We start from the raw sequence: 26,263 nt of genomic DNA, 5'->3' as shown, positions 1-26,263 counted from the left end.
CTTCTCAGGACACTACGGCGAAAGAAACACCGTTCTACCTCGTTCACGGTTGGGATGCTCAGTTGACGTTGAGGGCGATGTCGTCATCGCTCAAACGAGGACTCGGCAAGCAGTCTGACGCACTGGCGTGGCGGCGTGAGATCAATCGACAACATGAGGTCGCCCTCACTATGGCCAAAGATTATCAGGCTGTATAAAAGGAGCGAAGGGCTAAAAAGCATAATGATGCCCTGAGTCGACTGGAAAAAGCCGCTGTACCTCAACCAAGTGAAAATGAACACTCAGTGGACCCTCCAGAAGCTTCGAAAGAGACAGATGATCCTGCAAGAGCCCCACCAAGATCTCTTTTTGAGATTGGGAGCCGGGCGTGGCTGTACATGGAACGCGTAAAACCAGGTCTGACGAAGAAGTTAGCTCATCGGTGGCACGGACCCTTTCGGATCAAGCGCAAGGTGGAAGAGTTTACGTACGAGCTGGAACTGCCTGATCGAAGTGGGTATCGCTTCTACCCAGTAGTGCATGTGTCAAGACTCAAGGCTGTCAACGAATTCAACAGTCAACCGAGCACTCGGTTGGTACTAGACGCGACTAATGAAGCAAGATTCGGTTTCGACGAGGAGCCATTACCTGGAGACAGCTGGGAACCAGATCAAGTTGCCGGTGAATATGAAGTCGAGGCCATCCTCGACGACAGAACACCACTGTCGACGAGCACAAAGCGTGCTGTACGCGAGTTCAAAGTCAAGTGGTTGGTTATGAAGACCCAACTTGGGAACCAGCATCCAACCTGTCATGTGGAGGTCTGCTGTTCGACTATTTGCGAGCCAAGAGGCGCGAGAATCGGCTGCAGATGGCGCAAGTGACGGACGAAGACTAGCGTGACTGGATCACGTGTGAACTGTCTACAGGGCGAAGTAGCCTGTGGTAACAGACGAAAACGTTACTGCAACAGCAAATTGTATATGCATTTGAAGAACAACATGAACATGATTACGCTGTGGGAGGGGATTAAGAATAAGACAACATGATGCCAGCCGAGAAGCGACCACTGAAAACGAAACCTCGCGGGGCCCCTCAACAGTTAGCTGAGATGCTGGAGAACGTCGTGGAACATGCAGCAAGGATTCAAAGCGATTCCAATTGCCTGGCCGCGGTGGCCAAGAGTGCCAACGAAGTCGAGTCACCACTCTCCTTCTCCTCTTCATCGGGAGCCTGAACCTCAGCAGCTGGAGCGGCAGCTGGACCCTGCGAATCCTCGGCACCAGCTTCAACAGGAGCAGCAGCCAGAGCGGGACGTGGAGTAACCGGTGGCGAGTCAAACAACGCACGCCAGGTCAGAATAAACGCATTGGTATCCAGGGACGGATCAACAAGCACGCTTCGGTACACATCCACGAAACGCGTACCACGAGGATTGAAAAGCTCCGGATCACACTGGCACGAGAAGTACGTGGTGTTGTACAGGTGCTGATGCGGCGCGTTCATCCATCCAGTACGCCAGGGCTGACGAGCGTCGAGAGCCAGAGCTTCGGAAAGCCAGTCGGAAGTCCGAGGAGCGAACGGCAAGTTTAGCTAGGGTACCACGGCTTCGGCGGCTCCAAAAGCAACTCGGGACGAATGAACGGCGTATCAGAAGTACCGGAGGAAACCGAGTCACGACTACACGTCATGTACTGTTCACGGTACTTGTTAAGGAGACGATCGGCACGACGGTCGCGCTCACTGAAGTGCTTCTTCAACAGAGCTCTAAGTACCTTCAAGAGCTCCTTGTCGTGAGCGACCTTCTTGGTCTCTTCGGCGACACTTCGCTCGATACCAGCCAACGGAAGCCAGTGGAGACGCTCCCATAACGCGAACCCGAGGTCACCTAGCTTGCCGCCGTCACCCCGAAGGTTCGCCCATATCATCGTGAGACGAGTCTCAATCGGAGCACGCTTTGAGATGGAGACGCTTGGATCGAAGCCGACGGTGTCGAAGAGACATGCTTGAAGGATGTAGAGCTGCCGAAGCTGCTGGTACGGGTGATCAGGATGAGAATAGTCGAAGTACGCTTGGAGACCCTCCAACGTTGTACGTACGGTCACCTCACCAGCTGGTTCGGGAAGGGCTAAGCTCAAGAGTAGTTCAAAACACTTCTTGGCACCGGCATCGACAAACTCCATGTTCAAGTACGGAAGAACCCACGGTGGCAAGGTGGACGAAGCCGGTACCGTGGGGCGAGAACCAGGCAACACCCGGTGAGGCAACGGCTCAACCGACGGTGCGCCACCACGACGCGGCACCGAAGTGTAGGTAGCCGTGATCTTGCGCCCAGGTCCAGCATCGAGAGTCCAAGAGACCGGACGAGGAGACACCGGAACCGGAGGTGAAGATGGTGGTGCTTGGTGACTTGCCGATGACGAAGGAGGCGGACCACCGACTATGATCGGAGAAGTAACCATCGGCGAAGGATTTGGCCGAGGAGGAGTCGGAGGCCGAGCAGGGCCAAGACCGCTCCAGTTACCGTCGGAATCTTCAACATCTTCGTCATCGACTGCGCTTGAATGGGCGGTAAGTGGCGGAAAATCACCGCCGCCGCTTGGACCATCAGGAGAATCATCCACCGAAAGTTCATCGTCATCCACGTCATCTCCACGATCATCATCAACATCTTCATCGTCATCAATCTCCATCGATAGGTCGGGCGAAGAAACGCTAGACACGGCAGCTGTCGGAACAGTCGTAGCCGGCTTTGAAGACACGGAGGCTTGTGGAGTATCTTCAACAGGGGCAGGCCCCGCTGTAGAAACCACTCCCGAGACTTCAACTGTTTTGGACGTCGCAGCAGACGACGAAGCAGACTTGACTTGTGGGACAGTGTTGTCCGATCCTTCACCTTCGTCACTTGAGCCGAACATGAGTCGCATTTCCTCAGCCTCACGCAAGGACTCTTCAGCGGCACGTATATCTGCTGGAGAAGGAGAGATCGTTGAAGCTGGTGGCTTGGCCATATCGGGAGGACCCTGAGGCGAGGGCGTAGGCGCGTCAGGAAGACCAGGAACATCGTCGCGATCTCCAGGGGCACGTCTTTACCCGAAGACTCGGTGGCAGCTTCTTGAACCGACGGGACACTGCTTGGACCAGCATCCACCATGTCCACGTCACTCTGGTCGCCGCTGAGGTCGACCACGGCGGGAGTTGACGAAGACGCTGGTGTAGGAGGTGGCGACCATGAGCTTGGAGAAGATGGTACTGACTTGGACCGAGTCTTCATATGACGTCGGGGCGACTTGGCAGGAGAGTGAGGACGAGTCTTCCTGCGCTTCTTCTCGGCCGCTTGCTTCCACGCCTTCGGACCGAATAGCGACCTACGAGCCGACTTGGGAGCTGAAGTGTCGGCAGGTGGCGCATCACCGAGACCAGCAGCCGCCATCGAAGTACTGGTCTTGTCCGTCGGGAAGGGAGCAGCCGTGTCTTCGTCAGAGTCGACCAGCTCGTCGTCTGAATCCTCGCCACCTGGTCGAAGGCGCTTGTGGGACTTCCCATGGGCCACTTGGTGAGCGGCCTTGGCCAAAGCTGCAGGGAGAGCTTGAGGATCGTCCGAAGACGCGGCAGCAGACCGAATGCGCTGCAAGGCGACCAACGTCTCTTGATCCAAGTCCAGAGCGTCCAGGTCCAGCTCACCCGCAGTCAGACCTATCGCAAAGGATTGTGAACGAACGTTAGTTGCTGAGCACACGGTGGAAAGAGCAACATTAGAACCGTACCATCAACAGCCAGACGCAGTACCTCGGGATCCATTCTGTCCAGACTCACGTGTGCACGGAGGGTGCGATTCACTTGAAGGAGACGAGTGTTACGGTCTTGCTGGTTCTCGATAATCTTGAGCGTGTCGTTGTCAACATACTTGCCCTGGGCAAGCTTGACCAGAAGGAGATGAAGCTTCCGAGTCTGCTCGGTGTTCGCACCAATTGAGGACTTGTACACCTCGCGTTCACGAGCCAGCTTCTTGTTCAACGTGGCGATGAAAGCGTCCCGAGCTTGAACCTCGCAGTGCAGATGATTCAGGTCTTCTGAATGTCGCTCCATAGTGCCCTGAACACTTGCGAGCATGGCGTCGTTCTTGGCATTCGACTCGCGGAGAATCTTGATGTCCTTGTGAAGGGCCTCGATATCAGCGTTGGCAGCCTTGAGGAACGCCTCCGCGTTCTCACGAGCCATGATTTCGGGTGCCACCGAACGTACGGCGGCAGCGGCCTCGGTCTGAGAAAACCACAACTGACGCTCTAAGCTGGCAATTCGGTCAGGTAATGCCGACAGCGCGTCAGGAAGAGGCTGTACAGCAGCGATAACATCATCGAAACCAACGGCAGTCTCGAGGCGACGTTGAGCGTGGACATCGCCGTGGAGAGGAGGCGCAACGCTGAGCTGCACTTGGTGACGAGCCATCGCAGTCAAGTACGAAATTATCGAGGTCATCATGTGATCGACCGATGCCTCCGTACTTTCAGCCAGCATGGCGCGCAGCGAATTCTCGGTGAGTGAAGGAGGACCACCAGCAGGCGCAGGAGGACCAGCAGGAACCATCTCCGTGGATTCATCGACGACAGGAAGTGCTGCAGGAGCTGCCGCAGGGGGTGAAGAGTCCGGGACAGGAAGCGCCGGAGGTCCGGCTGATGACGCCGCTGTCGGAGGAAGTGTAGCAGGCTGAGAGGCGTTCGAAACCTCGGTGTTGCCCTCCTGAGAAACAAGACGAGTAATGCATGGTGATGAGCAAGGCGCCGATGATTCAAGAGAAAGATGAGCTGACGTACCTCCAGCTGTTCACGTTCGCGACGTCGGCGAGGATTGAGACGCTGAATCGCGTCGGACACGGCTCGATTCACCCGCTTGGACATACGGGGGCAGGATGGTGAATCGGAGAATGAAGAAATGTCACAACGGGCACCAGTACCGTGGCTTCCATTGCGACAGGGGCAGTTGTGGTGTAGTGATTTGTCCAGAGTTGCGGATTATCGCCCGTCGACAAAGACGCGACACCGCCCAAGTTGTTCAAGCGACGAACCCTCGGTCATGTGATGTACGGTGACGCCAAGATGCAAGGGACTCGACGGCGTCACTACCGAACTCTCAACGGATATTGGATACGGTCCATATGTCACTGACTCCAGGCTGTCCTTATTATTAATAATGTACTGGCCAGATTCGCATTCAGCGGCCAAGAACTGACCATCTACGGTACGAACCCTCGGTGGCGGTTGGGATGAGTTCGCGGGAGACTCAGCGACCCTTGGAAGACATGTTCACCGTCTGGGACAGGACGCGGGCCGTTAAAGATACTCATGCGACGGTGCAGACGACGCTTGGCATGCAAGAAGATCCATGACGGATCATTGTTCACTTGATATTTGTATACTCGATTAGGACTTCTTATTAGGAATAGACCCGAAAGGGTAAACATAAATACAGAACAGAATTTCCACTCAAGCACACAGAGGGACGTCCGGCTTCAAGGTAAGCGTCTGGTCAAGCTTGTTTGAGTGTGTTATGCCTGTCGGTGAACTCGAAGCTCTGTAGCGAGGGTTCATCCGGCAAGGCCAAGAGACTTTGTGTATTGGCCGATTATTATCGGGAGGTTTTACGTGACGGCTTATTGTTGCCTATTTGCACGACTGGGAGTGCTTGAATTGCCTCCCTTTTATTTCTTCCAGCCGAGTGTTGAACACTCGGTGATCTCGTAAAAGGCTTACCCGTGCCTGGTACCCTTCCGCTGTTGGGACCACGAGGATTCAAAACACCTGCTAGCTTTGCTTGTGCTAGTAGCGTGTTCTTATTTTACTGGGTGGCCTATATAAGTAGTTTACAAGGTCCAGTTTGTCCCGGTGCAAGGGCAGAACTGGGGTCTTCAGGTCCGCCCGAACGATCGTTTACTATCCTAGTAGACGTATTGTTGTGGGAACATCCTAACTACATCTGTAGCTAGAGTTCACGTGGGAATTCCAACACCACATATCGATGACTTCCTCGAGAGCCGCCGCAAGGAGGACATGTGCGTGAGAGCACATCGCCGCACTCCAGTCCGACCTTCTGTGTGAAGAAAGCCACGGGTGGATGGCGCATCGTGCATGCCTTCAACAAGCTGAACGACGCTACCATCCCTGCCCAGACGACGATTCCTCGGAAGGACATGGTGCTCGACGCAATGTCGGGTAGTGAGGTCTCAGCGCCATCGACTTGACCGATGGGTTCTACCAAATCCTCATGAGGCTGAGCGATATACCGCGCACAGCGGTAAGCCCTCCCAGTGGTGTGCTCTGGGAGTGGCTTGTTATGCCACAAGGCTTGAAAAAAGCTCCAGCCATGTTCAATCGCATGATATCCCATGTGCTGCGCCCGCTCCGCGATTTCGCACCAAGTTACTTTGACGACATCTTCGTACACAGTCGCGCTGAGGGAGGCCTCAGCGCGCCTGAGGTCCACTTGAAGCATCTGAGGCAAGTCTTCCAAGTGATGCGCGAAAACAAGCTGTATGCAAACTTGAAGAAGTGCATATTCTGCGCGCCGGAGATTCCGGTGCTTGGCTGCTTTGTGAGCAAGAACGGCGTCCGCGCCGGCCCCGAGAAAGTGTTTGCAATATGTGCGTGGCCTACGCCACAGAATCCCACTGAATTGCGTCAGTGGCTGGGTCTCGCAAATTATCTCCACAAGTACACAAGAATTACGCCGGATTGATCCAGCCACTCTCTTCGTTGTTGAAGAAAGATGTGTCGTGGTCGTGGACTTCCGCACATCAAACCGCCTTCGACTCGGTGAAGAAGTGTCTCGCCGAGGCCCCAATCCTCGCGCTCCCGGATGACTCGAAGCCTTTTCACGTCGTCTGCGACGCGAGCGATTTCGACATCAGCTGTGTGCTGATGCAATTCGATGATGAAAGTCGAGAGCGTGTCGTAAGCTACCAGTCCAGGCAGATGAAGCCGGCGGAGCGCAACTACCCTGTTCACGATAAGGAGCTCCTTGCGATGCGCTACGCTCTGATCAAGTTGAGAGTGTACTTGTTGGGTGAGGATACCTTCGCGGTGTACACCGACCATGCATCGCTGAGAACAGCGATGAAGAGTCCTCATCTCTCCCAGCGGATGCCCACTCGCTTTCGTTCTTCTCTGAGTACAACTTCGTTGTCCACTACAAGCCCGGCAAGAACAACATTCTCGCCGACGCTTTGTCTCGGCGTCCCGACTACGACCCACGCGGTGCATTGGGTCGACAAGCTTCGCTGGATGAAGACGATGTAAACGAGTGTGCCACGTGCGAGGCGTCAGGAGTCAACCTGACGAGCGTCTCCCCGGTAATGCCACTTCGCGACGAGATCCGAGCTGCTTACGACCATGACTCGATGTGCTCCAGTATCCTGGAGCATCTCCGTTCTCCCAGCGCCGATACACTGGGAGCCCTTTCCCGCTCTGTACGAAACAAAATTCCTCAATATCGTCTCGAGGACGAGCTGCTGACGTACAGTATCGACAACTCCGATACCCCACGTATCGTTGTCCCTAACGAGCCCGATCTGCGCTCACGGATTATCCATGAGTTCCATGATGCCCCGCTGGGTGCTCATCTCGGTCGCGAGAAGACGTTTGCCGCTGTGTCACGCGACTTTTATCGGCCCCACCTGTACAAATGGGTACGTAAGTAGGTGCGCACCTGCGAGATCTGCCAGCGCGTGAAACCTGCCTCGTCTTCGCAAGCTCCCCTGCGTCGTCTACCGGTGGCCACCGAGGCCTGGCGTTCGGTGTCGATGGACTTCATCTTCGAGCTCCCACCCGATGCTAAAGGACGCTCTGGTGTCTTGGTGTTCGTAGACCGCTTCAGCAAGATGGTCCACCTGATTCCGGTGTCGGATTCGATCACCGCGGCAGATACCGCGGTGCACTTCATCGATGCGGTCTTCCGCCATCATGGTCTTCCTGAATCCATCGTCTCCGCAGCGTTTTCTTGCAAAAACACTTGCTCGTGCACTTGTCGCGGAGTTTGACCTCAGTGGGAATCGAACTCACGCGTACTGCGCGTGAGCATGTTCCATTACCCGCTCGGACACGACGTCGCAGACATTTCGATGCGCCTCAGGACAATTCCAAAGGTCCAAGCTCCACTCCACCGAACCTCACCTAGCTCCTCGAAGCCCACGTGCGTCGACACCAGCGCCGGTGGCCTCCAAGCTGTTGTCTGAGATGGCTTCTCGCTCTGCACGCTCGCTGCCGAGCGTGGTGTCCCTTGTTGATACGCCAGTGGCTTGATGTCGCGAGTGTCACCGCTAGCTCTGCCGTTCCTGCAGTCTTCTCCAATGTTCTTCATCAGTGCTTATGTTGCGTAAGTGCAACTTTAAGAGGGGGTAATGTTATGGGCCCCTCCATTACATAAGTAGGTAGATTTCTTTACATAAGTAGGTACATCAGCCGTGTGCTGAAATGCTGTCATGCCATTGGCTGATATATGGGAAGCCAGACCCATTATCAGCCAATTAGACTATGACGTGTATTTGAGTGGTCAGGGCTGTGGCCTTGGTCCTAAAATAAAGTCAGAGTTGATTTTTCTTTAAACCTAAGACTCAGTCGTTCTATTGCGAGCTTTCTCAACACTTTAGTGTAAGCAAGTAACGGAGTAAATACCTGGCCCGTTACAGCATATGACGGCACTGGGAAGGGCTGGATGACAGTGAAGCTTTTCCAAAAGTGGCTACAAATACTAGACAAGATAATTGCTGAGCATGGCAGACATATTCTGCTGCTGGATAATGCCAACCTATGGACCAAGGGGTCATAGCGTGGTTGAAGCAGCGCTTTATGGCTACACGGATACAAGAGGCAGCTCTACGTCTACTTGACGGGGACACGGACTCGTACAGTATCGTACCATCCGAAGCGTTTCAGTGGATATGTGATGCCGCGAACGAGGTGCCATAACAGGATATTTGAAACTACTGCAGACATGCTGGTTTAATACGTTGATGAAGTGAAATTGACGACCTACTCAATCCGATCGAGTAAGATATTAATTCTTTAATACAGTACATTTGAGACCTCCTCGATTTGTTTTGACTTACGTAACGTATGCGCCATCAGTACTTAATTCGTTGGACCCTTTCTTATTGCCGTTACTCCCTGTACTCCTTCTTGTCACCCCACCGATAAATCTTTGTGTTCAAGGCCTTACCAATATTAATCAAGACAGGCACAATGTGTACCATTGCAATTTGCAAGGCTCATAACCATGAAAGTAGCTTTTTCTGTAGCCATCTGAAGGCTGTCATGGTGTGTACCACGCCATCAAGTTCCATTCTATTGACACGCTTCCGGCGTTTTTGCTGTCGTGACAGCATGACCTCCACAACACCACATACTGCGATTCAGCTCGTGCTGCCTTCACTATGCTCTTTCGTCTGGCCGGTAATGGAGCTGGTCGCTGGGACGTGCCATGGTGGCATTATTGCTGCGCGCTCTCAGTGCGGCCAATCAAGTAGCGTTTCCGGGCAGTGTCAACTTCTTCTGAAATACAGGTACTGTGTTTTATGCAATATAAAAGACACATTTGTCAGCGAATCAACGCACATCAAATCTACTTTTCAGCCAATAGTTAGAAGCAAAATACGACCTCTGATTACGTTTCATCTCGTGTTTGCCATCTGTCGACAGGGCCGGCGGTAGACGCCGAATTGCAGCGAACCAGGCAACCGGACCAACCACTCGCGGCCGCTCACGCCCCTATATAGCAGCATGTCCAAGGCGCCCAAGGCCAAGAAGGCCGCACTCCACTACCAGCCCTACCAGGCCCTCGGTGTACGTACCCCGTCCCGCTCTTCGTCGACAGAAACTCGTTTCTGACGTTCTTGTTATTAAATCTGCAGACTGGCGAGGGTGAGGAGCCGTCCATGGACCTCGGGATGAGCGACCCTCCTCTTCATCTGGACCCAGTGCTCTCGTACGTCAAAGGAACACGTCTAACGGGCGCTTTGAAACCTTCTTCTAACTAATTATTGTGTTTGCAGAGGTCTGTCGTCCAACATGAGCCGCAATTTGTGGGACGACTGGAACGAGAACGACGCCAACTTTGGAATGAAGTTTGACGTATTCACAGACGAAGTGAGTACAGCCAGCACCGCCAGCTCCACGGCTAGTCCAAACCCGAGTATGCACGTGTCCAGTCTCAACGCCAACTCAGGCTACGAGCAGCAGCAGAACGCCTCGCCCAATACGATGAATACGCACCACACACTCATGCAAGACGACCCGCAGAAACCTCGAGCGAGCGTCCAGCGATCGCTCAGTGAGGATATCGTCAACATGTTGGATGACAGCAACGACGGGGCATTCTCCAAGCAGTTGGACGGAGATCAACGAGGACACACAGTGATGCAGAACATGATGTTTAACGCTGCAGCTCCAGGCCAGAGCACGATGGGCTTCCAGCATCAGCCACAGCAGCAGCAGATGCATCCGAACCACATGCAGCAGTTCCAACAGCAGCAGCAGCAGATACAGATGCAGCAATACCAGCAGCAATACCAGCAACAGCAGCAATTCCAGCAAGCTGCACCCAACTGGATGAACAACTTCGGTGGTGGTAACCAGACGACTGCACCCACAAACGCGCCGGCTTCTGATAAACCCAGCAACCCATCAGCTCACCGTCGTCTGTCCAATCCTTCAAACCCTTCAGCGCTGGAACTTGCCGTGGCTGACGGTGCTGCGTCACTTATGGCTAAATGCCCAGATTCTCGACCACCAGCTTCGTCCAATTCACCGCCATCCCCTCAACACACTACAGACAATGTCAAGGAGAAACCTGTCGCTTCAGCCACACAAGCCAGCGCCACTAGCGGAGACGGCGCCAACAAGACGGAGACAGCTCCAAACAACAGTATCGATACTAATATGAACGATCCGTCGCAACAAGCCAATGGATTCGGTCCACAAGGGGTGATGATGAATCCTTTCCTAATGTACTCGATGATGGGCCCTCAAGCGATGAATATGATGGGGATGCAGATGCAGATGCCCATGATGAACGGGGCCAGTGGGATGAACGCGCTGAATGGAGCGCATGCAGCGAACGGGATGAATGGGATGCCCCTCCCGATGCAGATGCAGTTGCAGCTCCAGCTCCAGATGCAGATGGCTCAGATGGCTCAGATGAACGGCATGGGGCTGAATGGGATGCAAGTGCCCATGGGTCTGCCCGGTATGCCCGGTATGCCCATGGGGATGAACATGCAGATGCCTATGAATATGAATATGCAGCAGCAGCAGCAGGTTAACCCTCAGAGTGGACAGACAAGTGACGTGGAGATGACGCCAGCCTTTTCCATGGGGATGCCTTCCACTGGACTGAAACCCACTCGACCATTGCAGCCCAAGGGCGTAGTAGTAGGCGGCCCAGGCTTTGTGAATATCGCGAGGAAACCGGAGAAGCCAGAGGTGAGTAGTATTCTCAAGTCGCTTATGGACGAGGAAGCCAAGAAAAAAGAGAAAAAGCTCGAACGCAATCGAGATTCAGCGCGAGAAAGTCGCAGGAAGCAGCAGACGTACGTGGAAACGTTGGAAAACGGCATCAAGCGTCTGCAAATCAATCGCGACCTCGTTCGCTCGTACCGATGGGGTGTCAGTGGTCCTGGCTTTGGTCCTCTACCGTGCCCGAACTCGCCGCAAATGTTCGACTGGAAGAATCGCGTTGAAGTGGTCACAGGTCGTACCGAGGCCTTTGCGAGTATTCAGAACCCCGCGAACTTCCAGTCGCTCATGCGTCTCAACCGACAGCGTCGAACGCTTGCAATGCCCCACGGAGAGCGGGAGCGCGCCGTGTGGAAGTGCTTCGTGTTTGTGGGACGCCAACTCGCAGCCATGCGCACACGAGTGTTACAAGTGCAAATGTTGCGTACTTTTTCCGACAATCCTTTAGCGATGGAGTTGGACGCGCTGCTTAGTCTCACAGCCGACCAGAAGCTGCAGCTGCAGTGCCATGCTCAGCAAATGTTCAATGGGGAAGTAGTGGAGCTGACGAAGCTGTTCAAGATCTTCTTTGCGCTGCGCAACGAAGCTCTTCAACTCAACATCTTGTCGCCAACTCTGGAGCGGTATTTCCGCGAGGCCTGCTCGTTCGACCAGCTGCAGAAGCTGCTGCAGTGGACAGAGAATCATCGCACCGTCATCGAGACGGATCTTTCCCTAGATGAGGTTTAGGAGCGAGTTTAGGTTGTCAAATGCAGCGAACGCGGGCGATTTTTGCCAAGAATCGAAGGTGCATGTACGGTAGTTTGTGCTCTGTTGCAAGCGCTCTCACCCAATGGCAGTCCAGGTTGACTCGAGGGCCTATTTTATTGTGTACTTTATCCCTTGAGTTCTTGTTCAATACGACACAGTTCTTGGATCAATTCGTCCGCTGTGGGTCGGATCTCCGGTTGGAACGCCTGACACCTGAATGTGAGCAGCCGAATTGGAGTCGGCGCCTCTCCGTCTGCTGATGTTTCCTTGTCTGTGTTGTTCAGCATCGGAGCTTCAGTGTCGTCCATGACGAAATGCTCAGCTGAGGTGCACTCGTACGTGGCCAACTGTGAGAGTAGCACGCCAAACGAGTAGATGTCTGCTTTTTGTGTGTATTGCCGGCCGTCCAGGACTTCCGGTGCTGTCCAGACTGTCATGTCCATGTGGATTTCCTCTCCTGCAGTTTGGGAACTGCAGTTGCTACGTCCAGAAGATCTCGTTGCCGTCGAAGGAAGAGAGCTGATGTCGCTCTTGTGGGAGGAAGACCAACGTCTCAACGCACTGCAACACGTGTCCAAGAAAACTTTTCTGGAGCTGAGGTTCCCGTGGAATAAAGGTTGTGGAAACGAATGCAAGTAGTGAACTGCTTGCGTCACTTCGATCGCAATGGAAAGTTTGTTCTTGTAGACGGACGAGCCTCGCCAATTCCACTTACCAGCGTCATGGCGTTCAAAAGTGGGGCCAATTTCATCGTCTGACCGAATGTCGAAATCGTCGTCACTTTTGTCTTCGCTAACCAACCCATTCTTCCTCTGCAGAGATCGTTTGTGTTCTTGGATGAACATATTGAGGTCTCCCTTGTCCATATACTCCATGACGAGAGCGACACCCTCGTCGCCACGACTCTCAGTGACTCGAGTCATCTTGACGAATCCACTGAAAGCAACAAGCTGGGGGTGCGACAACGTGGAGCTCAAGCGAATCTCCTCAACAAACCTCCATAACCCCGCCAGCTGATTTTTGCTCTCGCGATATCCAGTGATGCTGAGAGTTTTCAGCACAACCGTCTTGCCTTGGAAAGCAGCTTTGAAGTAAATGAACGCAGGAGAGCTTTCATCTCTTGCTTCAGGTATTGTTGATAGGAGTTTTCGACGTGTGATGAGCGAAAAAGCGATTTCACTGTGTAAAAGCTCTTGTTGGAGATAGACGATAGGGTCGGTCGAGTTCGACTTCTTTGCGGCCAAATCTCCAGCTTCAGCATCAAACTCAGGCTCAGGTTGCGGTGGATCTGATGTCAGCAAGTGGCGGACCTCGTCGTCTGGCTCCATCACGTTACCGGTGTTTTCGTGCCAAAAATTGTTCGTTCTACCGCTTGCTGCCTTCATCAGAGTGGATTTGCTGCCTTTTCCTTTCGAGGCTCCACGAACACTTCGTCGTAAGCTTAAGCAAAGCCCATTGACGAAAAGCATGACAGTGAATGCCGATAGTAAAGCTGCTGCTCCGATAAGAAACCACGAGCGTCGCTGGTCCAGTGTTTCTTCCAGCGCTACCCGCTCCACTTCTCGACTGGCAGAGTCGTCTGTCCCCCACATGGAGCCTGCCAAGGACCCGCTCGATGCTGCCATAAGTACATGCTCGTATTTGTCGGCGAACTCGCTATCTGACAGCACACACAGCATCGTATCTTTTACGTAACGGGGGTTTGCGTTCGAGTCGGAGCAGCTGAGTGTGGACGTGGTGGAGACGTCCCACAGCGTCAGCTTCTCAAACCTGTCAGCATCACTCTGACGCACTTCAAATTCCTCCAAAACACTAATTGTCTGTTCTATGAGATCCTCTCCGGTCGTCTGCAATTCACGAGCTTCATCTCGAGTACCAACCGATACGCTTGACGTCGCTGCTGATACTGCGGTAGCAATAAAAGTAAACTCTGTGAGGGAGTCTGGGAAGATGACGCCTTTAATCTTAGTGATGGGGTTGTCCGAGAAGTTCAGCGTTGTCACTGAGCTCGGGAAAGAAAATTCTCCAAAGCTGCAATACTGGCATCGGCCACGTCCCTGTGTCACGATAAAACGTGAGACTTTCAATAACCTTTCTCCTAATTGATTATCCCCCCCCCCAATTAAACACGTACAATCGTAGTAAGGCGGACGGGAAGGACACGTCGGATAGTGAGCCGATCGGGTTTCCAGATAAATTGCTGCATCATACAGAGGTTGATCACAGCAAACGTTAGATTCGTGCAACCAGGAAGACCATTTCACAGCAGCGTACAGATACTGAAGAGACGACGGGAGGTCGGCGGCAGCGACATCCCCGAGAGCATTATTGGCGAGGTCCCTAGACATTTATCAGTTTTTATGTTAATGAACTCTCGAGCTTGCCGGTATTTCTCAGCAATTGCCACATACAGAACGGTGAGTGTTGAGGGGAACTTGAATTCATCGATCGTAGAAATGCTGTTGTTGGACATGTATCTTAACAGTACAATACGTCAACAACGCAAAGTTGACAGTATCATGCAAACGATAATTAACCACGTACAGCTCCGAAATGTTGTTGCTCGTCGTGAAAGCGCGAAGGTCGTTGTTGTCAAGTTTTCTACTCTCATGGCACACATCAGCAGCGTATTGTGTTATATTAGAGACGCCATCCACTCCACGTACACGATGTCAACCGCCGGCAGACTCGTGACAGCTGCAATCTCTCGGTGTCGTAAATCCAGCGACGTCCCTCTCACTGTCACAACGCTGGACGTACAGCTCGCGTCTGTAATCTGCACTTTGTTACTCGATGATGTGGAGTTGATCGGGATGGAGATCGTGGTGGCATTAAGACAGGAGAAAGCGCTGTCTTCTACTTCTCCCACGTCCACCGCTCCACACGGATGCCAATACTCGGCCGCCAGAAACAAGGCGAGCACCACCGGTGGGAGAGTATTGCGTAGTGTCATCCTTGAGTCAGAGTATTTGGGCTTTTAATGTTTAAAAACATTTTAGCTTTTCCTAAAAGAAAGACGAAAAGTAACAAAAATGCTAGCATGGCTACCCTCTAGCGCTCTTTTGGGCGCGGAGAGCTTTCTGTTGGCTCCACCCAGCAAGGAGTGTCGCTTTTTCGATGCGTTTCCGCTCTGCCACCTCGTGGCGGTCGATATCGTCCTGTATCTTCAATTTGGAGATGAAATAGGCTGTTTCAGCTTGGTCCAACGTGCGTTTGTCCTTCTTAAGCGCCGCCTTGGCCGCCACCTGCTCGTTCAGTCGCTGGTTAAGCTTCTTCTTCTCACTTCGCTTCATCTCGTCGCCCATCACGCGCTCCAACGGCAAGATTTTGATCGCTCTATGGTCGGCTGAGGCAGACTTCAGACGTGAGCGATGTCGCTTCACCTCGATCTGGCTGCTGAGGAAGGCGTTGAGCTCCTTCTGAGCCACACTCTCCTCTGCTCGCTTCTGCAAGTCCTGAATATGTACGACACGCTGCCTATGGGCTAGCAACTTGTTGAATTGCACGTCTACGCACTTCGCCTGCCGGATACTGGCTACCTCGCGCTGGTACGCAGCTTGCATGACCTGATCGTGAGCTGGACGCGTCTTCAGCATGTCGGGGGGCACGCGCGATTCCGGCATCAGGAAACGTGGTAGAATTTGTCTCCTGTTTGGTGACACTTGCTCGATACTTCTACTTTCTCTGGGTTCGATATCATTCCTTCTTTTCTTCGGTGTAGTGAGATCATCTCGGTGTGATGCAATATTTGATTCGATTTTGGCTTTGAGGTGAAGTTTGGACTTATTTGTGGTTTGAAGTGGTCCATCTAGTGACAGCGAGCGCTGTAGTACCGTAATTTCACCTTCGCCTTTAAGTTGCATGGCCTTCTTCCGCAAGAGATCAGTGGGGCTCTTCCTGAAGATTGCTGAAGGAGGAGCGATCTCTCCTTGATTATTCTGTGTGATCGCCCGAAGCAAACTTGAATCAAACGTAAATGATAGCGCTTTATCATCGACAGTGAAAGTTCCGACCCCTGGTAATACCAATTTACCAACGCACCCACCGCCTTGCAGCCTCTGACCAACAAAGGCAACGATAGCATCTAAAGTACGACGCGTTTGGTCCAATCCAAGGCCAGCTTCGTTTCCGAGAGCTGCCATACTGACTTCTGCCGTTGCTGTGAGAGGTGCTGGTGACGAGCAGTGTCGCCATACAAAGCCGTAGGTTGAAGTGAGGCGATCTGAGAGCAGGAAAACAGGTTGAGCAGACAGCATGGATGTCTGCGTCTTGTAGAATCCGAGCTTGCCTAATTGATGAAGAGAAACCCCTTTCCGTAGCGAGAGCTGTCGAGCCACATGACGACCCAGAGCTTGCCACACACTCGCCACGGACGCACCCAACAGCACCTCGAAGTCGAATTTAGACGACCGAAGTTGCTGCCCACACTCGGCTAGAAGATCGCCACTCCTCACCATGCCACAAAAACTGTGAAATATTTCTTCAAAGATAAATCACGAAAGAGATATTCTTGTTTTGGCGTAACGTTTACTTAACTGGATCGAGGTTTCACTGCGAGTGTTCGCCTCTCACGATCGAGAGAATATGCGAGGACTTGGCCCCCAAATGTGCTTGCTAGAAGAGTACTAGTGTCCACCTTGCACAGACTCGTGAACATCCGCTTGGCTCCATCTGCGTGCGCTTCTGCCAGTGGAGAGAGCGTAGCAGCATCCCACACCTTCACCGTTCCGTCCTTAGATGCCGTCACCGGAATCATCGGCAAAGGGCCAGTCTTTTCGCTTTTGTCTGCGGCGCTTGGTAGGAAACAACACGCTGTCGCATCTTGTTGGTGCCCTTGGAACTCAATAACCTGCTTGCCTGTGCGTCGATCCCAAACTCGAGCCTCGCAGCCAACCCCGTTGAAACCTTTACTGGACGTCAGAAGATAAGTATTATCGTTCTCTCCATACGCTGCAATGCTCAGAGGGAAATACACAAATCCTCGTAGCGACTGGGCAGGCACGCGTAGGGGCGTTCTCGGGTCCCAGAACTTTACACTCAAATCTTCACTACCCTGGGCGACCAGGGCTTCGCCAGGTAACCACGTCGAGCACGTGACCACGTTTTGCGGCGTCGTGTTCTTGGCTGTAATGTGGCTCGTTGTCAGGTCCCAGAAAATGGTCTGAGTGTCTCGTCCTCCAGAACACAACGTCTGCTCGGCATCGTCTACTGCAACAGTCGATACGTTCAGTTGGTGGCCACGTAGTACAGTGGCCGTCTCGGACGCAGGCTTGTCTGTAATCGGCGTAATAGCCACCGTTGTGTCCCGTGAGCACGAGAAAATCATCTGTAGTTTATCCCCAATAACAATACGGTTCACTGCCCGAGTATGCGGTTTCCAGACATTAACAGGAGCACTGGCAGTTGTGTGCCAATTGAGCCGCTGGATGGAGCCGTCTTCCCACCCGGTGAGGCAATCGTTACCCAGGAAGGAGCTGAACGCGACACAGTTTAATACCAAGTCGATTTCTGGTTCTCCTCGGCTTGGAGTAGCAGCAGCAGCGGCTTGGTCATCCGCTCTCGACGGAGTTGAAGCGGTTCCGTCAACGACAGTTGGAGTCTCTTCGTCCACTTTCCACTTGCTGAGTCGCCGAGGAGATCGGTTGGCGTCGCGAGAGGCACAGGCGCCCATGGTGTTACTCTTGGCAAATGCAGTCGCGCAAGGTCGCACTATGATACCCGCGCCGCGAGGCGACAAGTGTACGAATGTCAAATGCGAAATACAACTTAGCGTCTTTCCATCCTGCGCCGAGATTACATACGTTTTTTTAATACTGGACCTTCCTTTTCAAATACATGTATAGCATGTACGACAGGATATCACGATAAACAAGTTCATCTTCGATAGGTCAGCATTAGATATTTATATTTACTAGCCGAGCGCCGCCGCTACGCGGCGGTAGTTAAGGTTTAATTCAATTCTCAGGGTGGATAATTATTCGAAAAACTCTGAACCCCCATGTGCCTAAATCGACTTCTATAATTTCATAAATCTGGGTTTAATTTAAACCATTCGCTACAAAATGCTGAGTTCTTAGTAAGCCGTGCAATTATTCCTACAAAAACCTGAGCCCCTATTAATAGCATCATACTTACCATGCTTAAAAAAGACTGTCAGAATCACCTGCACTTCACATAGCATGTCTACAAACGCCACACAATATATTTAGCTTTGCGTCGTGCTCGATATCATAGGCCGTTTCTGAGCCTTAGCTCGCATCAATGCAAAAGATAGTAATTTTGCTTGCTTGCACTACTTACCCGCTTGTACTGCCTATTTGATCTTTTAAGTAACTAAAGATTGATCACTTTTCATTCCAAACTCAATGAAAGCTATAACAATTACAAATTGAAGCTTTTTCAATGCATGCAGTGTTCATTTTGTGCTGATTCAGAATGAGCTATTAGACACTCGATTATGTGCCAGTTATGATTAAAACATGGCACTCGTTATTTTGCCCGAATAGGCAACACGCGATAGGACATCCGTGCCAGAATTGACCCGACAGGCACGCCCGAATATGCCCGACTTAGCTAGAGCCGGAGGGTCATCTAATGAAGTGTCCTCGAAAATATACGTATAGCCGGAAGCTCATTGAGAGAGCAGAACAGCATGTAGAGAGAAGAACACACGTGAGTGGCATTCTGACATTTTGCTATTGCATGCATAGCATATAGGTATCCATCCAATGAAATTGTGGCGAACATCCAGCACTAGTCTGCATTAGAAAAATGAACTAACTTGTTATCGCTAAATGCACATGCACAGATATCTATAGCGCACGCAGATACTGAATCTCCTTTTTACTCAGCAAACTAAGACATTCGGCACCACAAAATATCTCGAAGGCTACTAGCATGAAAATCCCACAGTTGTAGTTATCGACTTGCACTCCGAGATCACTTTGGTAGGCACGGGCTCGATATTTTCTTGGGACGAAATCAGGTAGCACCGCCACCAACTTCTCGGCAAGTGGTCGAATATTGGCCCCGTAGGTGGAATTCATCGGGTCGTAGATAAAGACTTCTTTTCGTGAAAGATCCATCATGATTGAGCACCAGTGATTCTTTCCACATATCACTGGGATCAAAATTTTCTTCGTGGTCACGTCAAGGAAAATATTGTGCATGATTTCAACAGAAGCGTGGCCATTCATGACGTTCCCAGTGAGTCCTGTGTCTACCGCAATCACTTCGGCCCTTGATGCGAACAGATTCGACATCAATATGTCAACTGAGTTGTCGCCCAGTGCAGATTTCCCAACCAGTTCCAGTGCTTCTGCCTGCGTCAGTAAGCAAATGCACGTCTTAGTTAATAGTATTAATAAAGGTGAGTCATACAGAACATTCATACCTGAGTCGAAAGAAGCGGGATGGACTTCAGCTTGTCAATAAGATTGGGGTCTTGATTGACTTTGAAGCACGAGGGCATATGGAGAGGGAAGTCGACCGTTTCGGTCCAGCTAACGGCCTTCTCCAAGACCGACATTCCCGGGCCGGTAACCAAACTCTGACATCCACGTCTCCATCCATTTTGCGCTGGAAGATGGTCCCTTTCCGTTTTCACGATCCTTCAATTTCCAAACTAGATTTTGGACGTCTTGAGCAGTTGGGTTGCTGTCCGAATTTTCCTTAATAAATTTAAAAATACTCGTCTTCTTAGCGCCCGCCTTTCGGAGTTCATCGACGGTTTGCAAGGTTTTGTTGGGGATGGAAACGCGAGTAGAAGAGTGCCCCGGGAATGCATATTCAGATAGCCTGTGGTTATGCTCCTGATGACACTTCGTTATCTTGACAGCAAACCTCTTTGAAACTTTGTCGACCACTTGGACGCACGTATTGATCTGTGGGACGTTAAAGACATTAGTGCAATGATTATGATTCCAAACGTGGCCAATCAATTCCCAGCATACCCAACTGAGCCGAAACTTGCCCGACTCAGCCAGAATTGCCCAACTCAGACAGAAATTGCCCGATTCAGCCAAAATGAGAGTGTTTTAGAGCGTTAAGCCAAGGTCTAACCTGTGCATTACAGCCTTGGCTCGAGTTTCTTGCCGTGGTCGTTTGCTAGTCGCTGTCGAGAAACATTTGCCATGATGAGTACAAAACAAAAGTCCGAGCGTACTGTACCCACTCAACGGGAATTCGAGGTGCCTTAGATCTCTGTACGTCCATTTTGGCGTTTCGATCAGCCGCATTGGTGTTTATCCGCATCCGAAAGATCTACAAAATATAGTGAGTATTAATGCGCTTTGAAGATGGCTGTTAAATGTGCAAAGTTACCTGGAACGATTGCGCTTGGTACACCCTGAGATAGTCATCAAAAGCTTTCCACGACTCGAATTGGGTCTGTTCTAAGGAGGTGGAGCGATAACAAGCTGTTGTCCAGCTCCATCACTCGCGCTACTAGATGTGCCGAGCATCTCGGGTCCATTGGGACATGGAGACGGCTGCCACTCACGCAAGAATCCGCTTGACTCATTTTTCTCGCTGCTGTCACTCTCGTCCGCAGCTCACAGTGGGCGCTTTTGCGCGCTACGTGCCTGCGCAGCCAAATTCCTCCCGCTGGTGCCGCGCGTTTTGACTGGGGGGATTTGTGGTTGTGAGAAGCTTTGGTATTTACCAGGTATACGCTATACGCTCGACGGATCTGAAAAAAAATCAGCACATCGGAGAGGAGTAAAAGATCAGCTAGGTGTAGGTTTGAAGACAGTCCCCATTCGGGCAAAATACTCACTTCCTTAAAACATTTGGGTATTGTGTCGCAAGGCGCCGTGCTGTTGCTGTTGTTGACGGCAGTGTTTTTTTTAATGATTCCAGGATGACTTTACGTCATTTAGGCTCCAAGAGTTATTAAAATTTCTTTGTGGGGCCTACTTAGCTAAATATAATTACATTTTTCGTGTTTTGTTGTTGTCTTGCCGCACCATTTGAAATAATATTCTACGCCATTGACGGCGACACGTCCACCCGTTATGTAGTATCGGATCTTGCTGTCTAAACAACTCTTGTTTACAGCAGTATCACGTGTTAGATCTTATCTATCTTAATGGATCAAGTGACAACATTTATTAGCACAGCGTTGCTCTTACGACCAGTTCTTACGACCAGCTTCTGCTGTACATGTACTACGATTTGGTACATGTAGCTTAGTCAGTTACCTCACACTCTGATAAATGTAATATAGTTTCAGTAAAACTGTTGTAGTTATCATTTAGTCTTGCAGAAACTATTGAGTACAGAGTATTACGCATATTAATATTATGTCCTCGAAAGCACACATTCCTACGTGTACGCTAAGCTCCTTGCAGCATTGGAAGCGTCTTAGGGACTATTTCATTTGAGAATAAGTAGCTCTGTTTAGCACTTAAATATTTAAAGCAACATGCATTATTAAAATAGTAAATACTTCGTAATAATAAAACGATACCGCCTTCGGATAATGGATAGTCTTGTGCAAATCTCCATATGTGCTCTGTGAACCACATGAGTCTACTGATGTGAGCTAAATAATTCAATTTAAACCAATTGAAGCCGCCTTTGCTCTGCGCGACAGCCAATGGGAAGGCTCAAAAATCCGGACAGACATCGTGCTAGCATTGATAGTTTAGGACTAGCGCTCTGGGCGCCCGCTCCGCGGACGCTAGGGCATGGTTGGTTGGTGTAGTGTGGGCTGACCGCCTCCGCTGCGCTGCGGCGGATTAAAGAGCATTCGAAATCAAAGCTAAATGTATTATATGTATTATGTGACCTACCAAGTCCACGTTCCAAGGATCTCTCTGCACACAATATTGTTGGTGTGTACGTTCCCGTCCTCATCGATGGCCTCTGGATCCACAGCAATCTTGATCGCCTTCCTTGAAGTCACTCCCGACAACGCCACATAAAGCTGCCCATGTGCGAAGACCGGTGATTCCAAGTAGATACCCACGTGTGGATCGACTGTCCTTGGGCCTTGTTGATAGTCATGGCAAACGCTGGAATCACGGGGAACTACTTACGCTTGAGCTTGAACGGGAACTCCTTGTCATCGTCCTCACTATAAAAGACGATCCGAGGAATGAAGATCTTCTTACCCTCGAACGGCCCGGACATAATGCTGGCCTCGATGCTTCTCTCACGCAGTGACACAACCCGAAGCCACGATCTGTTGCAAAGTCCTGCGTCGCTATTCAGGTTTCTAAGCATGATGATAGGTGTTCCAACCTTCAGAACAATCCTGTGCGGAGGGATACCGGAGAAGTTAAGCGAGTCCAAGAACCCCCGCTCAAACATATTTACATCCGCGACCCCTTTCGAGGCTGTCCACCGAGAGATACTCCTTCGTTTCACCCGATAGCCGTTCCGTAACCATGTCGTTGGTACGCCGAACACTTGCATTTGTGGGGACTAGTATGGCTCGCTCAACGAAGTATTCATCGGGTAAATTCTCAGTATCAACGCCCGGGTACACCGCATCTATGAGTGCGTTGACGTCGCGGACTCGTCGGTCTTCTTCAACTTCGTCCAAGTCTCGCTCGTGTTCCTCATCCGCCGGAGGGAGTAACCTGAAACTTAAGGGAGGCTCCATATCCGCGTCTTCTTCATCAGAGGTCATTTGCTGTACCCGTCGTTCTGGAATGATACACATGTCGCGTGGGAGGCATATATCGCCATCACCGATTTCATGGTTGAATGGGTAACGGCCTTCTCCAATTTGAAGTAAAAATTCAGAGAATTCCACAAGCGCAGCCGCACTGGCCGCGTCTGGGGCGGTGCGGACATGCATGTTCTCAGTAAGCCGCACTTGACGCAAATGCTCCCACAGCGGCGAAGACTTGAAGCAAGCTTGAATCGTCTCCGCACGCGTAGCATCCTTCAGCACAGGTAGAATCTGACGGTGATCACCGCTGAACACCATTACCTTTCCGCCGAACGGCTCCAGCTCGTTCTTCATAATATCCCGAAGTGACCTGTCAACAGCCTCAAAGCAAGCTCGGTTCATCATCGGCGCTTCGTCCCAAATGATCAAACTCGCACTACGAATCAATTTGGCTTTTTGGCTCTGCCATGAAAGGCTGCACGTAGACGTCTCTGTTAGTTTGAGGGGAATCCGGAACGTCGAATGCGCGGTATGACCACCAGTTAACAGAGTGGCTGCAATCCCACTCGATGCAACCGCGATGGCAACCTTACATTGCATCCGAACGTGAGCAAGTATTTGCTCGAGTAGATACGACTTTCCTGTTCCACCTGGATCATCCAAAAAGAAAAGCTTTTCCCCTCCAACCGGTCTGCTCACAGCAGCAATAACTTGGTCAAAAATATCCCACTGGTTGCTATTCAATTGGTCTGCCTGCTCCGCAACATGCTCCAGTTCGTTTTAGGGGTCCGCGTCAATCTCTTGCTGGACAACATCAGCAGAGGCTGTATCCGGATCGTCCCCTTGAGCAGATACATCGTCGTAATCGGCTAGCAGAGGAAGGCTGTGGTGTAGCGGGATCAGCAAAATCTGCGAGATTGCTGGATCCAACTTACCATCTGCGCCCAGACGCCGACTAACGGAGGGGGTCCCCCGATGATCCGTGTGCTGCTGAACTTTCCTCACCTTGTGTACCCGTCGGTAGGGCGGGATCTTGCTCTCTCGGTAACTTCCGAAGAGTTCAAGTGGTGAAGCTTGAGTGTCTTGGCGATGGGGTGGAGCAGCAGTGGAAAACCTTCCCTCTGCGTCCGTGGATGGTTCTGAATCCTAAGCGAATATTCGAGCTTATGGATCCAAGGCCTAGATCGTGGATCTGGCCGTAGGGTTGCCTTGCGGGTGTGTCCCTTGCCTTTGCGTTTCCTTTACGTCGTACTTGCCGCCTCCTGTGACGGGATCTTGAGAGTTGAGAACCTCTAGGGTGTAACCGACCAAGTAGTAAATTCGGTTAGCCTGTTGGATCTGCACGTGTATAGGAAAGCTCACTAGGTTGTAGGATCTGGCCAATGTATTATCCAGTTATCGCTATTAACACTAGATTCGCAATTCCTAACCTTCACGGAGCTCGTACGGCCAATGTAGTTCCGGTTCTTGAGGGCGGGAAGGCACTTGCGTGTTACTTTGCAAATTGAAGACTGTATTGATACTTAAACCTATACCTGCCTGGATTTCTACCTTCTATGTATTTTACTTGTTGAATCCCTTACCAGGCTCGGCTGCATGTCCCTCCTTCCCTTGACCCATCATCCCAGCTGTATTATCCTCAGATCCACCTGATCCATGGCGTAATCAACATGGTCACCCTATTATGGGTACACTCATCCGGATCCAGGTTGCTTGGATCCACTTCACTGTAAGTGTACACTCGTCATGGATCTGAGCTCTCCAATCATCCAACATCGTCTTGCGACCGTCTGTGATCTCCATTGTCCCACGAAAGTTCGAGATCCACTGCATCCACCGTCCCCATATCCTGGATCCAGGTCCCTCTATGCGGGATCCTCCCTCCTTGGATCCGAACTCGGGAGTATGGGATCCGGGGTACCTCGCGGTGGACCTTGACTTCTCGTTAGTCGTGGGTACTAGATCCACCTTCAGATGACACCTACCATCATTCCTTCATAGGATCCACACTCGATCCACTCTTATATAGTATACCCCATATCCACCTAAGTGAACCCAGGTAAGGGTGGATCCGAGGTATTCCTTGGTGGATCTTGCCTCCCCGTACATCACTCATACCATATCCATCATCGTCTCATACGGGGTGCTGCTCGTCCTGGCCAATCCACCTCAGGCAACGTGCATCCGCGCCGGATGATCCAAATCCTCTCTAATCACTTGAAATTATCACTGATTCGGGATAGTGACCCCTTGCTGGGTCCATTCTCTTATTTCTGAGAAAGCACTTCACCACAATCGCCTCCTGTACATGGTCGGCGCTGCACAACAGCGTTCACGACGTGCACTACCAGCATCCCCAACCGCGTTCTCCTCTACGTGACACATGTCCCCCACCAAGCGTACCAGCAAATCGCCCGGCAAGGCCCCATCCACCACTCCTCCGGTCAGCCCTTCTTCAATATCACCCACCGATCTGCGGGCTCTAGCCCAGGCTCTTTCCGATCGGGTGCAAACCTTGACGGCGGAGCTCCAGACGGCCCAAGATGCTCGAGACCAAGCTCAACGTGCGGAGGCGGCTGCCCAGCAGGCTTATCAGTCGTTATCTGTGTCTTCGCACGCCACCCAACTCCAAACCTTGCGAGCTCAGGTCTATGACCAGGCTATGGAGATCCAGGGGTGGGAGCACCGTGCGGTATCTCGTTCGCAGGACCTACGACTCTTGTTGGCTGATCAAGCGGTCGAGGTCCGCGACTTGACCGGACGGCTGGATCGCGCCTCCCGTCAGCGAGATGGCATGCGGGACGACAACGACCACCTCCTTGGGGAGATGGCGCTCGCCGAATCCGAGATCCACCAGCTCCAATCCCGGATCCATGACCTCGAGCGGGATCTGGAGGATTCCCAAACTGCTAGTGCAGCCGCGGACGAGAGCTTGGATCGACTCCGTGACGAGTTGCGCCTGACCCAAGAAGAGGTGGTAACTAACAACTACGTGGGATCCACCCATGGTGGATCCGCATTAGGGTCGGCGCGTGGAGGGCCCCCCGCGCCGAATCCACCTCCCTTGTCGCCGGATGTGGCTCTGGCTCGTCTTTTTAAGGAACTGAAAGATACCAAGGAGTCACTCGAGAAAGCGTCTGCTGGGCAAGATTACGCGCTCGAAGAATTCGTACGCGTGGCTCAATTGCGCGACGAGATCTAAGCGAAGTTGGCGGACACCGAACTCCAGCGTGACAAGGCGGCTACCGAGTGGGCGGATGCCAAGCGAACGCAAACGGAGCTAGAATCCAAGCTCCGTCGCACGAGTACGTGGGTCCTCTTTTGTCTCCTTCTGGTAACCCATATTCACTTGTTATGTCGATCCAGGTGACAAATTAAAGGATGCCGAGGCAACTGCGACAAACTACGG

The 26,263-nt window shown here is 51.8% G+C and overlaps 4 protein-coding genes and 1 pseudogene across 5 annotated transcripts; 1 reads left to right on the top strand and 4 right to left on the bottom strand.

Moving 5' to 3' along the window:
- Positions 1–8,008: 8,008 nt before the first annotated feature.
- On the bottom strand, positions 8,009–8,080 carry PITG_29321 (annotated as a pseudogene). The gene has a single exon. The product of its transcript is annotated as a tRNA-OTHER (tRNA).
- A 1,669-nt stretch (positions 8,081–9,749) lies between these two features.
- Positions 9,750–12,212, top strand: PITG_17706 (uncharacterized protein; the record flags this gene model as incomplete). The annotated part of the gene is made up of 3 exons (XM_002997530.1): positions 9,750–9,812; positions 9,881–9,954; positions 10,022–12,212. 3 exons carry the CDS (start codon positions 9,750–9,752, stop codon positions 12,210–12,212), a joined length of 2,328 nt encoding a protein of 775 aa, XP_002997576.1.
- A 146-nt stretch (positions 12,213–12,358) lies between these two features.
- On the bottom strand, positions 12,359–13,912 carry PITG_17705 (protein kinase; the record flags this gene model as incomplete). The annotated part of the gene is made up of 1 exon (XM_002997529.1): positions 12,359–13,912. One exon carries the CDS (start codon positions 13,910–13,912, stop codon positions 12,359–12,361), a length of 1,554 nt encoding a protein of 517 aa, XP_002997575.1.
- Positions 13,913–15,277: 1,365 nt separating this feature from the next.
- PITG_17704 (uncharacterized protein) lies at positions 15,278–16,690 on the bottom strand (the record flags this gene model as incomplete). Its single annotated transcript, XM_002997528.1, has 2 exons — positions 15,278–15,911; positions 16,017–16,690. The coding sequence occupies 2 exons, from the start codon at positions 16,688–16,690 to the stop codon at positions 15,278–15,280; spliced, it is 1,308 nt and encodes a 435-aa protein (XP_002997574.1).
- Positions 16,691–16,764: 74 nt separating this feature from the next.
- Positions 16,765–19,761, bottom strand: PITG_17703 (uncharacterized protein; the record flags this gene model as incomplete). Its single annotated transcript, XM_002997527.1, has 4 exons — positions 16,765–17,942; positions 18,369–18,416; positions 19,057–19,555; positions 19,627–19,761. The coding sequence occupies 4 exons, from the start codon at positions 19,759–19,761 to the stop codon at positions 16,765–16,767; spliced, it is 1,860 nt and encodes a 619-aa protein (XP_002997573.1).
- Positions 19,762–26,263: the final 6,502 nt, after the last annotated feature.

This window comes from Phytophthora infestans, genomic scaffold (genome assembly GCF_000142945.1).
Source record: "Phytophthora infestans T30-4 supercont1.70 genomic scaffold, whole genome shotgun sequence".
NCBI classification, from domain to species: Eukaryota; Oomycota; class Peronosporomycetes; order Peronosporales; family Peronosporaceae; genus Phytophthora; species Phytophthora infestans.
This window is presented reverse-complemented; position numbering and strand designations above follow the sequence as displayed.